General features: G+C 43.8%; 1 protein-coding gene across 1 annotated transcript; it reads left to right on the top strand.

The window, feature by feature from the left end:
- Positions 1–5,832: 5,832 nt before the first annotated feature.
- GARIN1A (golgi associated RAB2 interactor 1A) lies at positions 5,833–16,752 on the top strand. Its single transcript, XM_055084848.1, is given in 7 exon segments — positions 5,833–5,985; positions 8,907–9,091; positions 10,048–10,294; positions 11,852–11,902; positions 11,904–11,974; positions 12,527–12,534; positions 16,562–16,752. Coding segments are annotated over 7 exon segments (906 nt in total).
- The last annotated feature ends 1,430 nt before the right edge of the window (positions 16,753–18,182 follow it).

Raw genomic sequence — 18,182 nt, 5'->3', positions numbered from 1 at the left:
TCTAGCTCATGCCACATCTGAAACTGGGATAGGAACTACTGTGCATCACTCAGATTCTTTAATTTGAACTTGACGTTGTGACTATAGGGAACTCTTGGGTTGTTGCCTTTGGTGGGGGGAGAACATATAGTGAATATATTCCACCTGCCGAGGAATAGTGAGCTGGGAGATAATACTGACTAGAAGGGTCATTAGTAGTTCTCATTAATGTTCCCCAAATATTTCTGCCCTTGTCCTCCAAGCCCATGATAGAATCGTACTTCCTGACATCCTTGTGGTTGGATGGGGCCATGTAATTAGTTCCAGCCAATAAGCTGTGAGTACAAGTGACTTGTGTCAGTTCTAGGTTGGAGCATTTAAGCACAGGTTCAAAAACTTCCAAAGCCCTCTGTTTCCTTCTGCCGCAGCGACCAGCAATGCTCCAAATGGAACTGTTCATTAGTGTAGGTCCTGGAGTGAGGATGCCATGGAGTAGAGCTCTCAACTGGTTCCTGATGAACATGTAGTGTACGTGATAAAAAAAACCTTTGTTGTCTTAAGCTACTGTGACGTAGGGTTTTTTGCTAACTTTGCCTATCCTGACTGATGACATCGCTTACAGCCCCTACTGGGTGCCAGGCATTGACTAAGATCTCATCACTACCTACCTCAGATAACATACACAAGATGAAAGGGGGATGCATGTAAACAAATAATATTTCATGGTTTTATTATAGAATAATGTGTATAGGACAGTGGCTACATAAAATTATTTACGGCAGGAGATGGATGTTAAGGAAAAGCTTCTTAGAGGATCTGAATTTTATTTTATTTTATTTTTAAATTTTTTATTTTGGCCGAACTATGTGGCTTGCGGGATTTTAGTTCCCTGACCAGGGATTGAATCTGGCCCACGGCAGTGAAAGCGCCGAGTCCCAACCACTGGACTGCCAGGGAATTCCCAGAGGATCGGAATTTAAAAAATGAATAGGCTATCAAGTTAGGAAAAAGTTTCCCAGTAGAGCAAACAGTGTGAGGAAGGGCATAGAGATGAAACTAAGCACAACATATTTAGAAAACTGCATGTATTAAAATATTTAAATTTTAATATTTAAATATATTAAAACATCTTATTTAAATATCTTAAAATATTATTTAAATATCTAAATATATTTAATATTTAAATATTTTATTTAATTTAAATAATTTTAAATATTTAAAATATTTAATTTAATATTAATATTTAATTTAAAATATTTAATATATTTAAATATTTTAATATATTAATTATTACCTTGAAACCTTAACTCTAGTGCTATCTCGTGGAATGGAAGGAAAGGAAGGAAATACTTCAAGTGTATGCTGTGTGATGCTTTCTGGGTTTGAAGGGCTGCACTCCTAAAGCTTAAGGTAGGTATCAGAAGATTAAGGACTGGAAGATATGATCTAGTTTAGCACTGTCCAGTAAAGATATAATGCAAGCCACATATATTATTTAAAATTGTCTAGAAAGAAGAATTGCAAAGAAAAATAGGAAAAGGTATTTTAAACAAATTTTAGTTAACCCAATATATTAAAAATATTTCAATATGTAATCAACACCAAAAGTTATTAATGAGATGCCTTACATTCTTTTATTTTTGTACTAAGTGTGTATTTGTACTGGTGAGTATTTTATACTTACAACACTTCTGCATTTGGATTAGCCACATTTCAAGTGCTCAGTAATCACGTGGCTAGTGGCTAGTGTATTGGATGGCGTCTTTTCATTTTACTACAGAGGAAACAGAAGGAAACTAAATGACTTAGACAATATCACTGAATTAATTGGTGGTCTATTTCCAGTATGCAGCTCTTTTGTCTACAGCATGATTTTTTTTTCTTTCTCAAGGATTCCTCAAAATTCAGTATAGCAAAATATGTCAACAATGAGCTTTTTCACCCCTGAGGTAATTCTTATGTGGGCACATGTGAGATTCTGTTTCTAAGCAAACTTCCTGTAACAAAATTAAAATCATAAAATGGCTATAACTTATGGTGTTTATTTTACATGCTGCTTTGCTCATAGAATATCAGTAATGCCAACAAACTTGATTTGCTTTACATGGCAAACATATACTGGACTCCTTTTCCCCTTTTGCTTAATATGAAATGCAGAATTAAATAATTGATAAAAGCAGGTAGTTTTATGTAATCTGAGGAATTCTAAATTGGAGAACATTATATTCATAAGACTTATTAGAATTAGAATATTTATGTAAGAAGGGGTAGGAAAAGTTAAGTGTACTATATTGGCATAAATATGGGGCTTCCCTGGTGGCGCAGTGGTTGAGAATCTGCCTGCCAATGCAGGGGACGCGGGTTCGCGCCCTGGTCTGGGAAGATCCCACATGCCGCAGAGCAACTGGGCCCGTGAGCCACAATTACTGAGCCTGCGCGTCTGGAGCCTGTGCTCTGCAACAAGAGACGCCGCGATAGTGAGAGGCCCGCGCACCGCGATGAAGAGTGGCCCCTGCTTGCCACAACTAGAGAGAGCCCGCGCACAGCAACGAAGACCCAACACAGACAAAAATAAATAAATTAATTTAAAAGAAAAAATATGTAGAAACATTGTCTAAAAGTATAAACGAGAGATGACAATGGTAACAATGACATAAATGACAACAATGGCTTGATTTTGGGGGAAAGATGGGAACTGAGCCAATGACGGGTGGGAAGGAGACTCTTCATCTCCCTTTTGATACTTTTTGATGTTTGTATGTGTGAATGTGTTACTTGTTCAAAATTTTATTTTTAAAAGTGCCTATAATCAATCTTTTCCTTTTATAATGTCTATTTTTTAAAGCCTTCTGGACTTTTTAAAAATAAATTTATTTATTTATTCATTTTATTTTTGGCTGCGTTGGGTCTTCGTTGCTGCAAATGGTCTTTCTCTCGTTGCAGTGAGCGGGGGCTAATCTTCGTTGTGGTGCATGTGCTTCTCATTGTGGTGGCTTCTCTTGTTGTGGAGCACAGGCTCTAGGCATGTGGGCTTCAGTAACCGTGGCACGTGGGCTCAGTAGTTGTGGCTTGTGGGCTCTAGAACACAGGCTCAGTAGTTGTGGTGCACAGGCTTAGTTGCTCTGCAGCATGTGGGATCTTCCCGGACAAGGGATCGAACCCCTGACCCCTGCATTGGCAGGCGGATTCTTAAGCACTATGCCACCAGGGAAGTCCCAGCCTTCTGGAATTTCGATTGGGATTTTACTGAATCTACAGATCAATTTGGGGTGAATTGTCATCTTAATATTGACTCTTCCAGTTCATGAACATGATATATCTCTCCTGTGGTGTTGGTAAGGAATTTTGTGTCTATGTTCACAAGTAATGCTGGTCTGAGGTCTGTTGCTTTCTTTTCCTGCATTGTCTTTATCTGGTTTTGGTAATGCTGGATTCATAAAACAAGTTGAGAACTATTTCCTACTCTGTTTCCTGAGTTTGTATTACATTGACATTATTCATTAAATGTTTGATAGGCTCCTCCAGTGAAGCTGTGTGGGCCTACAGTTTTATTTGTGGTGTGATAACAAATTCAGTATCTTTGATGGATGCATATATTTGATTTTTCCTCAATCAGTTTTTTAAAAGTTAGTCAAAGGAGCTTCCCTGGTGGTGCAGTGGTTAAGAATCCGCCCTGCCAATGCAGGGGACACGGGTTCGAGCCCTGGTCCGGGAAGATCCCACATGCTGCAGAGCAACTAAGCAACTAAGCCAATCCAGAAAAGAGGAGACATCACTACAGAGCTTGGGGATTTTAAAAGTATAATAAGGAAATAGTTTTAACAACTTAATGCCAATAAATTTGGCAACTTAGATGTGCTATACAAATGGCATGACGTAGAAATTACTAAAACTGACTTAGAAAAAACTTTGACTTTTATTTATTTATTATTTTTTTTAAATTTATTTTTATTTATTTATTATTTTTTGGCTGTGTTGGGTCTTTGTTGCTGCACGCGGGCTTTCTCTAGTTGCGGCGAGTGGGGGCTACTCTTCATTGCAGTGCACGGGCTTCTTATTACGGTGGCTTCTCTTGTTGCGGAGTACGGGCTCCAGAGTGCGTGGGCTTCAGTAGTTGTGGCGTGTGGGCTCAGTAGTTGTGACTCACGGGCTCTAGAGTGCAAGCTCAGTAGTTGTGGTGCACGGGCTTAGTTGCTCTGTGGCATGTGGGATCTTCCCGGACCAGGGATTGAACCCGTGTCCCCTGCATTGGCAGGCGTATTCTCAACCACTGCACTACCAGGGAAGTCCAGTATACATGTTTTTTTTCTTAGTAAATTTTACTTTATAAAATTTTACTTAATAAAATTTATTTTATACATAGCACACAATTTACAACTAACAATAGAATATACAGTACTCTTTATTGTAATTTTCAGGTAGTCAATTGATTTTCATAGAAAGCTTTCATGGATTTTTGTCAAACTTTGTATTCCTAGCCAACCTATGTAACTGACAAGCCAGTGTAGTTCTGACATGAATGTTGGCTGATTTTTCCACTTACATTAATGAATAAGGGGAATGTGAAATAAAGTTGCCTGTTGGAATTGATCTGTTAATGTTAAAGACAAGCAGCTTCTTTGCTAATTTAGATAATACCTTTCAAATACTGGAAGATCATTTCCTCAGATTTCTTTTTTTTTTTTTTTGGTGCCCACAGTATAACAGCTACAGACACACTTTTAATCGGCATCATTGGCATTTTCTCTATCACTTTAGACAATCAAAACAACAATAAATCAAGGCCAAATTTGTAGCATTGGCTGATTTCCGTGGTGTAAGTAACTCCCAGCATGGCTGGTCTCAAGACAGTGACCACCATCAATTTTCTATACACACTGAGAAGAGAGAGGCAGTGGTAGTACAACATTATGTATCATTTCTACCATGTAGATATGATAGATGCAGATAACCTCAAGGGAATAGAGAGACATAAAATATATATATATACATAAAATATAGTAAAATAATTAAGAAGTGATGAGTTTGGGCATTTATTACCTTGTTTTTTATATAACTTATTTAATTGTAAGTTTATATTATTAAATTTTTAATAATGGCTGTGTTTAACAACTGACTCATTAAAATTCCTGGAGATTTAACAGTTGGTTCTCATGGTCTTTTTTGTGATGCTCCAGCATACACTGTATCACACTTCCTCATTTGCTCACAGTTTCCAAATAAATAAACCTCTTTGGTTTGTTAATAGCCTGGTGTTAAAAAAAAGAAAAAAAAAAGAAAATTATCCCATGAGATGGGGGAGGGAAGACTGGGCTGAACTGCGGGCCCCGTCCTGAGCTCTCCTGGCCCAGTGAGGGCCTGACATCAGGCGAACAGGTCACATTTACAGAGAAAATTTTTGTGAGAGCCTTCTCCCTGAGTGGGGAGGATTGAAGGCTGTGGGTTTCCCGATAGCCTCCCTTGCTGCTGTGGCAGCTCGCAGTCTGGCCATAACCTTGGGAGAGTTGTTTTCCTCATGTGTGTGGGGAGATTGACTGAAAAATGGAGCAGGCTACATTATTGCTAGTTTGTAGTGAGTAGGAAAGGGGAGAAAAACACTCTGCTCACCCCCAGTCCTTCCTTGCCTCTTCTTTTTTTTTTCCCCTTTCCTGTTGTTACCCGTCACATTCCCTGATGTCATTCCTGCCATTGTGAGCTGACAGGCCCTTCCCAGCCTGGGGGACAGCCGGTAAGTCAGGAGGGGAGGTGCAGCTGTGGAGGTGGGGGAGTGGTGGTCACACCAACACCGTGGAGTTGGGCTGGGTCTGAGTGGAGCCCCAGGGATGTTCCCCAGCCCATCCTTCCCAAGGACCAATGAGTAAAATTAGGAGCCTCCCCCCTGAGGTCAGGGAACCAGGCCCTGGAGTGGAACTCGGGGTGGAAGATGGCCTCCTTTGTCAACTGATTCATTCTCCAGAATTCAACTTGTTCTCTGGCTCGGTGGTGTTTGAAAGCAACTTTATCAAGGTACCCTTGTGCAGCTCAGGGCCAGCTCTCCTTCCCTTTCCAAACCTGTTCCCGGGGATTGGTCCAAAAATGCCAAGGCCTTTGAAAGCCCTGGGGAGGAGGAAGAAGCCAGGAGAGCCAGAGAAACGAGAGGGTCTGGGTCCCACGTTCACCTCAGTTTGTGCCTACAGCATCATGGGACTCCCTGCAGGTCAGATGCTTTCGGGAAATAGAGTTACACCTGCAGAAGGAGACAGCAGAACCCATTCTCCAGGCAGGGTTCATAGGCACCCTCCCGGGGCCGCTAGTCCACACTGGCTGATTAGAGGGGATGAAGGCAGCTGTAGGAACCCCTGCTCTGAAACCCAGCCTTCTTTCTGGGATATTATTATACAAATACCCTTGCATGAGGCCAAGGTCCCTGGATAAATTAGCCTTGCCCAGATTCTACCATCCCCCAGAAGAGTAGTAATATGACCTATGGAAGTGAGTGTTTGTGGCCTGGGAAGCATGGAGACACCAGGAGTACGGGGCGGTCATTTCAATCCGTGTGACATCTCACCAAGGTGCTACCCCCTTCCCTCCAGTGGTCTGGCTGGTGACCACCTGTGCTCCGTTGCAGGTATGGCATAACCAGTCAGCAAGCTGTGTGAGAGGCAGGAGATGCAAAGAGAGATCAGATAGTGTCCCTGGACAAGAAGCTTGTGAATTTGTAGGTTTAAAGGACATAGTATAAAATGGTAGCTGTTAAGAAAGCTCTGTGTCAGAGGGTTTGGACTAGCTGAACCCCAAAGCATGAGCAGAGCACTCCTTCAACCTGGGCAGTTGTGGAAGGCTTCCCAGAAGACGGGGTCGTAAGCCATTCTTTGAGGTCTTGCTGAGACTTTGGTAGAAGAGCAGGGGAAGGACCTTCCAGGCAGAGAGGGACTTCAAGTTCCTGGGTGAGGGCAGGAGGCTGGAACGCACGGGAGGGTCTGCAGTCAGGAATCCATTCGGTGGAGTTAAAGAGTGACGAGGAGTCACAGGAGAGAGGGTGCGAACAATTGGAGGTGGGTGTTGGGCTTAATTTGGAGACCCCTTCACAGAGCAGCGAGCTACTCTCTGACGAGGTCCCCCAAAGGTTCATGGCTCTGGGTGCTCCCTGGTCCCTGCGCTGCCCCAGGGAGCTGCATAGCTGGGCGGTCAGCTGGCAGCATGGCGGGCGTGGGGGGTGGTGGCGTGCTGATGCCTAACACACACTCAGAGGAGAATAAGCAGTATCGTGGGAAATCCAGACTCAGGATCTCAAATTCTAGTCATGTCCTTGGGTGTGAGATTATGGCGGCAGGTTTATTCTCCTAAGATGTTCTCTTTGGCCTAGTATTAAAACTGTTTAGATTCTCTGGATGGACGCTAGGTGACTCAGGCAGCAAGAGACTTAGACTGTGCCAGGGAGGGGGCAAGACTGCCTGCTGAAGCTGGCCCACGGCAGAGCTAAAAGCTGCCTTGAACTGATCCAGCCCACGTAGCTAGGCTGCTCCCTCCTTTCCCTCTCCTCAGCATCACCATCACTATGGTCACCGACAAGAAACATCACCGGCAAACATTTATTTATTACTCTCCGTGTGTGTGGCCCTCTGTGTTTTGTAGCACATATGAATTTCATTCCACAACGTGGGCTCCAAGAAATGTTACTTTTTTTTTTTTTCAAAAATCAAAATTCACTTTTCTTGGGGCACCATCTACTCAAGCTTGTGGGAACTAACATTTCAGTCATTCCTGGGGCTTTCCCCTGGTCCCCAGTTCCACCACGGGCTGTGAATGGCCCCGATGGTCTTACAAAGCCTAGGATATTGGGAGAAGGCCCTCTGGTCTTGGGAACGTAGGGGTCACTCCTCAGATGTTCCTTACCCTGGTCCCTGTGGTTCCTTAGAGGCCACAGACCTGGTGATTCTCTGCCTGCCCTGGAGAGTGAGGTAGGGGTGTCTTAGCTGAGACACTGTGCCCCAGTGCCAGGCATCCATCTCCCTGTCCTGCCACAGCCCCGAGTGCTACAAGAGAACAGGTCCTTATTACACTCAAGACCCAGCAACAAGCCTGGCACTCCCTCATCTTGGGGGAAGCTCCCCAAACCTCCCTCAAGTTGGGCTGCCTGGGTCTTCTCCGTTCAACAGCTCTTTCCTCACTCTCCTCCCCTTCTGGAACTTTCTTCTCACAATCTCCCTTCCAGACCATTAGAAACCTGTGCTGGGGCTTCCCTGGTGGCGCAGTGGATAGGAGTCTGCCTGCCAATGCAGGGGACACGGGTTTGATCTCTGCTCCGGAAAGATCCCCCATGCCGCGGAGCAACTGGGCCTGTGCTCCACAACTGCCGAGCCTGTGCTCTGGAGCCCACGAGCCACAACTACTGAAGCCCGCGCGCCTAGAGCCCGTGCTCCGCAACAAGAGAAGCCACCGCAGTGAGAAGCTCTCGCACCGCAACGAAGAGTAGCCCCCGCTCGCCGCAACTAGACAAGAGCCCGCATGCAGCAACGGGGACCCAACACAGCCAATAAATGAATGAATGAAGAAAGAGAGAGAGAGAGAGAGAGATGGAAGGACGGAAGGAAGGAAGGAAAAGAAAGAAAGAGAAAGAAAAAGGAAGGAAGAAAGGAAGGAAGGAAGAAAGGAAGAAAGAAACCTGTGCTGGTTTCTTACTAGTGCATCCTTTTAAAATTAGTAATGCAAAGGACACGAAGAAGGGCAGCACAGCGTTCCAGTTGCCAATGAACTTAAGTCTCTCTGGGGAGACCCACAGGAAGGATAGATTCAGGTCATGACCCAGTCCAGTGTGTCACACACCTGCAAGAAGCACAGGTACTCTAAGCCTGTCGCCAAGTTGAAGAGCCGTTTTCTAGCACCTGTAACCTTCCACCCCTGTCTTCTGCTTCTCTCTGACCCATGTACCTGGGGCTGATTTCTAGGTCACTAAGCCCGGGAACTGGATGGATGTCTGTGAAGGGTCTACCACTGTGATCCTCGGGGTGACCTCCTCGGTGCCCTCCTTGCCACTCCCCAACGTCCTCCTGATGGCCGATGTCACCTGGCCCCAGGGTCAGTTTTCCACCTGGAGCACACCTGGTAGTGCCCCAGTCATCACCCTCAGCAGGTAAAGAAAGGCTTGAGGGAGGGGCCGGAAGGGGCAGGATGAATGACTACATTGTTTTGCAGCTGGGCTTTACTTATTTATTTTTTTATCTTGTTGCCTTTGTTTTTTTTTAGCAACATAATTTTCTTTTTTTAATTGGAGTGAAATTGCTTTACAATGTTGTGTTAGTTTTTGCTGGACTTTAGCTGAGAAGAAAGGACAGTGTTCTTTAGCTGATGAACTATATAGACTTCATTCATTCATTTAACAAGTATTTACTTAGTATCTATGTGTACCAAGCACTGTGCTTGGTGCTGTGGTAGAACACCAGTCCCTGTCTCAGCCTAGTTTTTGAGAATCTTGGCTTCCTTTTGCTTATTTTTTTTTTTTGTCAATATCGACTTAGAGGTTTTCAAAAAGAAAGGTGAGTGATATGATAGTCAAATAGGATTATGAGGTGTTGAGACTGAAAAAAAAATACTGGATGTATAGGAGACCTCCATCCATTTTCTTAATCTTTCAGCACAGTTAATCAGGATCTAGGGAGGAGGAGACCTGAAAATAGAGCCAGAAAACCTTAGTTCCATTTCCTACTTAAGAAGATCTAAACTTGGGTAAATCACTTAGCTTCTCTGAGCCACAGTTTCAAATTCTGTAAAATGGAATTAATACTACTTATCTTTCCTTCATCAAAGGGTTGTTGTGAGGACTAAAGGAGATATTATACATCGACTCTCAGCCATTGTTATTGGTGTGGGCAGATTCTTTGATAACTAGTAATAACTAAGGCCCTGGAAATCAGAGAAGAGTCGGTCTTAGTGATCATTCCCACTCTCAGACCACGAGCTTTCTCCCTTGGGTGTCCCCCAAGCAGAGGTGAGCACCTAGTGAGGTTGACCCAAGCTCTAGGAAGGCACCAGCTTGGTTGATTAAAATCACTGATGCCTCTGCCATGGGAATTTCCTGATTGTGTCCAGGATTCTCCCACTGAGGTACGTGGAGCTACGAATCTGCGACCAGCTCCAACGCATCCTGAGGGTTAGGACAGTGACTGAAAAGATCTACTACCTGAGGCTCCACGAAAAACACCCAGAGGCTGTGTTTCAATTCTGGATCCGCTTGGTGAAAATTCTGCAGAGAGGTCTGTCTATCACCACAAAAGACCCGAGAATCCAGTTCTGTCACTGCCTGGTGCCCAAGTTGCCCTGCAGCTCCACCGAAACAGTAAGTTTCACCAAGATCCCGCCAAGAGATCCGTAGGGTCAGCTGGGAATCAGAAACATATCACCTCCCGAGAATTGATGGGTATTACAGTCTAGTGTTGTGTGGGGATGAACAGACTTCTTTTTCAAGGGTCAATGATATGCACACACCAAATTGAGGTCTACAGACATAAAAAGTAAATTAATTTTGTTTTCCAAAAAGGGAGCTATAAAGTACTTCACTCACTTAAAAATTGTTTGCTGTTTTTCGCTGGGTTTTTTCTTCAGTCTTATAAAGGAATAATGCTCACTGAAGAAAATCAGAAAATTACCGAAAAATCACCCCCACTTCCCTCCAGCCCCAAGCAATCACTTGGAACATTTTGGCATATTTCCTTCTATTCTTTCATCTTAATTTTTAATTTATATATTTGAGGACATTAGATATATATACATTTCTGAATGTTGCTTTTTTTTCCAATTTATATTATATCATAAGCATTTTCCCATTTCTTTTAGAAGCCCTTTATATACATCATTTTGGTAATTTCATGCTATTCACTTGTATGAATGGTTAAAATTTACTTCACCATTCCCCTAATATCATTCATTCAGAGTTGTTTCATTCAGAGTTGTTTAACATTCAGAGTTGTTTCTGACTTTTCATTATTGTAACTGATGCTACAACAAGCATTTATGTATCGTCCACATTTCTGATTGTTTTCTCAGAATTGATTTTTAGAAGCAGAATTCAAAGGGTACAGACATTTTTAAGGCTCTTGATACATACTGCCAGATTATTTCCAGAAAGTTCATACCAAATTATACTCTCTCCAATAATATGAGTGACTGTGTCACTGTATCCTTATCACAATTGAGAAGTATAAATTTTAATTTTCTAGTATGATAGGCTGAAAAAAAGTGGATTCTCTGATTTTTCAATGAATTTGAACACTGACCTTTTTTTTTTTTTTTGCATTGGCTCTTGTGTTCTTTGGCCATTTTTCTATTGGCAGCTTTGCATTTTTCTAAATCGATTTGTAAACCAGAGCTTTTTATATATCAGGATTTTTAAGCTTTTAATCTCAAGTTTTTGCAAATATTCCCCTAAGGATTTGCTTTTCCCTTTTTGCTTATTTAAGGATTTCTTTTCTTTTCTTTTGACCCATAGAAGGCTTTCCCAGTACCTGCTTAGGGTAGAAGGTCAGAAAGGAAAAGCTTGATAGATTGGATAGCCTTAAACCTTCAGATTTCAGGATGGAAACACTTTCCTCGTCTTGTGTAAGTGGCATACTTTAGGCACTCTATCTCTGACTTCGAAAGTCAGCTCTGCTGCTCTGGTTCACAAGGTTCAGAGCCTGTGCTCTGGGCAGAGAGCCACAGCAGCCCATCAGGGAGAGGAGGTGATCCTGCTAGGGCCCCACTTTTGGTCTGATGATTCGAGGGCTTGATGTTGAAGGAGCAGGTTCCCAGGACTAGGCTGGCAGACACAAGTGAGTTCCTTCAAGGTTATGGCCCAAGGAAGCCAAGGCTATCAGGGAGCAGACCTGGCCATCTGACTGCACATTTCTCCATCCAGTCTGGAAACAGCCTCCTGTCATCCTGCCAGTCCAGTGAAAGCTCCATGAAAGCTCTTGGCAGCCGAGCAGACCAGTGACTGTTTCTCGAATCTCTCAGGAAGGTCCCAGCTCACAGCAGACAGGTGGGTCCTCTGTGCAGGCAGTGCCGGCATCCCTTCCCGCAGCACAGAGCCATGGTGCGGGGAGGGGTCGGGGGCAGGGTGGTGGTCAGTGACACCCTCTGCCTACCCATTTCAGTTCCTTCTCTTCACTTTAGACCTTTGCATGTGACGTGTCCCCTTAATTTTATTATAAGCCTGTCCTTGGGAACAGGGTCAGTGGCTGATTGATCTGAGTAGTCCCTAGGTAAACCCCAGTGTTTTCATATGGAAGGTGTTCAGTAAAAGGAGTGAGGGATGAATAAATTAATTCAAAGAAGGGCAATAAAGCAGGCTCATGGAGTTGTATATTGACTATCTCCAGTCCCAACTCGCAATGGTCCCTTGGGTAAGACAATCCCAAGGCCTCCGTGCCTCACTTGTCTATTCTGTAAACTGGACAGAATAGACATTAACCCACATGGGAGACCACTGCTGGCTCCAAAGTTTTACTAATCTACTAAGTCATTGTGTTAGATTCTTTCTGTAACAAGAGATAGAAAACCAAAGCAAGATTGTTCAATCGATACATTGAAGAAGTACAACTTGTAGGGTATCATCAAAATGCAAAATTTTTTCCTTTCCTTTATAATTTTTTCAGCGGGAGAAGTTGTCTTCTTGCCCCTGGATAAAAGCTGGTCCCTGGGCGGGCCCCATAGCATATATGGGCTCCCTCTTAGAATATAAAAGAGTTCTTTGGTCCCTTTAAACTGCAAAAGCAGCATCAGTTCTGAAATTAAAACATCCAGTGCCTGAAAATTATCAAAACTCTAAAGTGATCACATCACCCCCCTTCAGTCAGCTTGGCCTCATATTAAGATGGCCCTTCATGTGGGGACTGGACTGTCACTCCTCTCCTTCTGTTTCCTGATTTTAAAGCTGGCTTTTTCTCTTAGGAGCTTTCTTGGGTTCCTTGACGTCCTCACCCCAATGCAAGGCCCCCGCTCAGGCCCTGGCTCTGCAGGCGTCCATGGACTCAGGCACTAGCTGTCAGAGTCTCCTCACGTTTAAGGGAGTCCTTGCGGGTAGGGTCTACAGTGGCTCCAGGCGGGCTCTTTCTCTCCGGTACAGTTGACATCTTGTCCTCAGGAAAGAGGACAGTGCCTCCTGGACACAGAAGCAACTCCTCTTCACTCTGTCATCAAAGAAACCTGCTCTCCAGGTTCTGCCACCCTCCATGTTTCCTGGGTGGGAGTGGTGCCCTGCCACCTACTGGGTCTCCCAGACCCCAGGGGCCACTGCTCAAGGTCTCTGGGTGTTCCCAGGAAGCCTCTGTTGTTCAGCTGGAGGGGAACGAAGGAGAAGCTCTATACAAAGGACTCTCCACACATCCTCTCTCTGAATGCTTTCATAGCCTTGCTCTGGGGCAGGGTCCCAGCTGTGGTGATGCTGGGTCAGTTCTCCCAGGTCATGGTGCGCCTTTATGTGTACTTTGCAGTCTTTTTTTTTTTTTTTCAACTTCAAGATAGTATTCTTGAATTATAATGTAAAATTTTCCTCTTTGGGTACTCTTACCATTTGTATGTTGGATCATCTTTGCGTATCTAATTACCTGCCACTTTCTCTTTTTTATTGTTGAAACTCTCCTGCTTTTACCCTTCTGTTTCTCTTAAGGCATTATCTGCTTTGTTTGTTTGTTCTTTCTGGCTTTAGGCTTCATTTTGGAAGTAATTTTTTTTTTTTTTTTTTTGCGCGATACGCAGGCCTCTCACTGTTGTGGCCTCTCCCGTTGCGGAGCACAGGCTCCGGATGCGCAGGCCCAGCGGCCATGGCTCACGGGCCCAGCTGCTCCACGGCATGTGGGATCTTCCAGGACCGGGGCACGAACCCGTGTCCCCTGCATCGGCAGGTGGACTGTCAACCACTGCGCCACCAGGGAAGCCCTGGAAGTAATTTTTATTTCTTTAGAAATGTCTAATTCTTTTCTCAGTTTTATCACTGCATTTATAAATCTTTTATTTTTATTTTTTTATTTTTATTTTTTAGGCTGCACCACGCAGCTTGTGGGATCTTAGTTCCCCAACCAGGGATTGAACCCAGCCCTCGGCAGTGAGAGCACAGAGTCCTAAACACTGGACCGCCAGGGAATTCCTATAAATCTTTTAAATTCTGACTTAGTTGTTCTTTCATATGTTCTGTCATTGTCTTAACTTCTTTTAGCTCATTTTGAAATGCTAGGTTGCACTTTTCATTTGTTTTGCAGGCACATCTTTTTAGTGTGCATTCATTGTCTGTAAGGATTTATGATGCTTCATAGCCTCTTTTCTTTTTTTTTTTAATTTTTGGCCGCCTTGGGCAGCATGCAGGATCTTAGTTCCCAACCAGGGATCGAACCCGCACCCTGCTGCACTGGCAGACAGAGTCTTAACCACTGGACCGCTGGGGAAGTCCCAACCTCTTTCTTCCTTATATGATTTTGTGTTGCCTCAGATTATGATCTCTGATGTGAATGTTTTTCCTGAACCTTTGCAGGTGAGGGGCTGGTCAAGGCAGCTTTCTGGTTTGGGCTCCAGAGCTCCCTCTTGTGTCATTTTTGTGAAGTGTTTATGGCCTTGTATTTTTTAGGATTCCGGGGCTGTGTTCCTCTCTCTTATCTTTCCCTGACCTCTCTCTTTCCTTTACTTTTATTGTTCCTGTCCTACTCAATTTGGATTCCACTTCCAGTGGTTTTTCCTTGTTTGAGGACGCGTACTGCAAGGGAGAGTGTTCTGGTGGTTTTGAGAGTTCTTAAGGCACATACTTCACCAGCCTCTTCAGACTGTACCACAGACTGCACCAAATTGGCTGGCTGCACTTTCCACTGAGAAGCTGCGGGAGATGTAGGAGCTCTCCTGTTTACAGGCACATCAGATGCCCTGTTGCTTCTCTCTGCTTCCTCTCACACAGATACTGATACCCTGTGGGCCTTGGAGCTGTCTGTAGCTGTAATATTTTATCTGAGCTTTTCTCAAACAGGCCTTTATCTGTGGGACTCATGTTGGCCTAAATTGGAGGGGCAGGGGTTAACCCCAAAGAGCCATTGTAAGTTTGATTCCACATCAGAGATATTACTGGCTCAGGAGAAAAAAAAATTTTTTTTAATGTAAATTTTATTTATTTATTTATTTTTGGCTGTATTGGGTCTTCGTTGCTGTGCACGGGTTTCTTTAGTTGTGGAGAGCAGGGGTTACTCTTCGCTGCAGTGCGCGGACTTCTCATTGCAGTGGCTTCTCTTGTTGCCGAGCACGGGCTCTAGGCATGCGGCCTTCAGTAGTTGTGGCACACGGCCTCGGTAGTTGTGGCTCGTGGGCTCTAGAGCGCAGCCTCAGTAGTTGTGGCGCACGGGCTTAGTTGCTCCGCGGCATGTGGGATCTTCCCAGACCAGCGCTCGAACCCGTGTCCGCTGCATTGGCAGGCGGATTCTTAAGCACTGCGCCACCAGGTAAGTCCAAAAGTTTTTATATTAGTTTCTCAGCTTGGAAGTTCTTGTACCATATATCGTTTCAGACCTCAAACCAGTATTGGGACAGTCCCAAAGATAAAAATTTTCAGCAGAGACTTTTGTTTTGACCCAGAATCCAAGTTGATATAGATGAGCTTGTGGCACTGGATGGATATCTTTCTGGTGTCCCTTTTTGCCGAGAAGGTGGCTTTGAAAGTCCTGGACTTATGTAAATACCTCAGTTAATGCCCTACCTAGCTTGGGCCCAAGACTATCTCCTGTGTCACGTGGCCATAAAAACCCAAGGCCTGGGTCACCAAGACTGGCCAGTCCCTCAGGCAGCCCCACTTTAGCTTATACTTCACTGATCTTTAATTTTGGTCCCTGGGATTTTTACTTTACTTTTTGTGAGTTTAACTATGCATTTAAAATTGTGTAGATTATATTTTATCCAGCATTTCTAGGTGTTTTGTGGCAAAGACATTTTTAGATTATTAGGCCATATTGCCAGTCTCTGGCTAAATAACCCTAAAATTAATTTCATTGAAAAAAAAAAACTCACTGTACTTATCTCTGAATAGTAAGTGTGAGTGATTTTTATTTTCTTTTGGGGCTTTTTTTGTAGGTTTTTTTTTTTTCCTTTAAAATAAGCATGTATTTCACTTAAAATCAAAATTTTAAAAAATTTTAGCCCAGTGTGTGTTTATCTAGACACACAAGTGGTTGTGATTTTTTTTTTCAGTTATTGTTTTGGAGAACTGTCTGAGGTTTTCTTTGCACTTATGCTGATACCTGGCAGGCTATAGTGGGCATCAGGCAGATCCCAGTGGGTTCAGGTCTTGCCTTTGACTCATAACATGTTACATTCTCAACACATAAAAGTAGGGCTTAAGATTTGGAGGGGTATCTGTTCCACTTCAGCAGAGATGCCTTCGCTCCAGCCTCCCTCCCGCTTGGCTTTCTCTGCTCAGGTTGCTTGTAGGTACCTCATGCCATAAATACGTGTTGTCACTGCCCATCATTTACATATTTAGATCTAGGTTCAAGGCACTCATGCTGGAAAAGACGTAATTTTAAAAGTTTTAAAATTAGATTCTTAACAATGCTTTCTTTTTCTTTTATTGCTTTCAATGACCCTGATATCCTGGGCTACTCCACCACTGAAATAGACAATTTCAACTGCTACGACAAGACACCCTCTCCAGTGGCATCACCTGTCAATTCACATATACCCATGAGAGCCACCTTGAGCCACAGTCTCTGGGAACAAGAGAATCCAAAGGAGCACTTCCTGTAGGCTCCTGTAGCCAGTTCCCTAGGAGAGAACTTCGTGGGACCCTAACACCTAGCCAAAACAGGGTCATCTTCCCCAGCTTCATTCAGTCCACTTGCTACAGCCTTCTATAATGCTCTCTTCCTATTGTGGCCCAGATGACCACGGGAGAGGTAAGATGGTGTTTATAACAAGGTGCTTTGGTACTTCCACCAATAAACCTCCAAGTGAGTCCCTAATTGTTATAGGTTGTGCTACGGGGGGTGGAGGTGGGGAGGGGCTGGAGAAGGACTAATTAGGAGCAATAGCTCACTCCTTGGGAAATAAATGGAAAAAACATTCTGTTAGCTCAGTTGAAACCCTCAAACAGCCAAGCAAAGCCAAGAAAGCCAGTCCGGAGGAAAGAACCTGGGGAGAAATCCAACTTCCTCTTACAAAGGGATAGGGGGAAACAGAGACAGGGCTGCTACAAGCCCAAAGTGAAAGAATACTGAGAATGACGGCAATCAACTAGGAGATGTTTTTGTGTTACCCCACTTACCTCAAACAAGAATGTGAGTCTTCCTGCCCCATTTCCTGTGTTAAGGTAAAGCTATGAAAGGTCATCCTGGCCATGCAAACTTTGGTTGCTAATGAAGATGGGGCTTCTGTCAAGGAAGATGGTGACCACCCATCACTGGAAGTCCTAATTGATTGACACTTCCTAACCAGGACCTAATAAAGCCCAAGTGGAAGACACAGTGTCTGTGTATATCAGGGATAGAAGAGGACCCTTGACCAACCTCTGGACAAATGGGGAATACTGACTTGAGGAATACTACCACAACATTCAGTAGGCATTTATCAAGCTCCTGCTAGGTGCCAGACACTGCACTAGTTGCTGGGTATATTAGAGAGAACAAGACAGATGGACATGATACTTGCCTTTAGGGAGCATATGGGAGAGATACTGAGCCCTGTTTTGGAGACACAGGAAAGCCATTTAGGTTGACGTGATGTTTGAGCCACCTGGTCTGCAAATCAGGGCTGGAGGACCTGCTTCCCTATAGTTCACACGTGGGTAATACAGTGATGGTAGGAGAAAGAACATGACTGCCCTCCCCTTGTGCATGCTTAGTTGGGCTGAGTGGTAAATACTAGCTAGACTGGGTCAGAAAAGACTCTGAGCTGAGAGAATGCCTAGTGTTTGTTGATTTCTTCCTGCCTCCAATAAAAATTAAAACAACAAATTTCCTTTCAGCATGTTACAATCAAACAAGCTGAGCATTGTTGGTGCTGGTGAGGGACATCTAGAAGCAGAGCTTAGAAAAGACTAATGTGAAGGGTGACCACCCTTCCCAATTTATGCCTGTTGTTCTAGTATCATTATTAATGTGTACGCATTCCACTCTCAAAAGTATCCCTAATATGGTATGTTTACAAACATTTAGGAGATCTCCATCCTCATTTCTATTGCCTTGGTTTAAGCCTCCATCAACTCTCACCTAGATTATTGTGGT

The sequence above is a fragment of the Physeter macrocephalus genome, chromosome 5, assembly GCF_002837175.3.
Source record: "Physeter macrocephalus isolate SW-GA chromosome 5, ASM283717v5, whole genome shotgun sequence".
NCBI lineage: Eukaryota > Metazoa > Chordata > Mammalia > Artiodactyla > Physeteridae > Physeter > Physeter macrocephalus.
The sequence above is the reverse complement of the archived record's forward strand: the minus strand, read 5'-3'. Positions and strand labels throughout refer to the sequence as shown.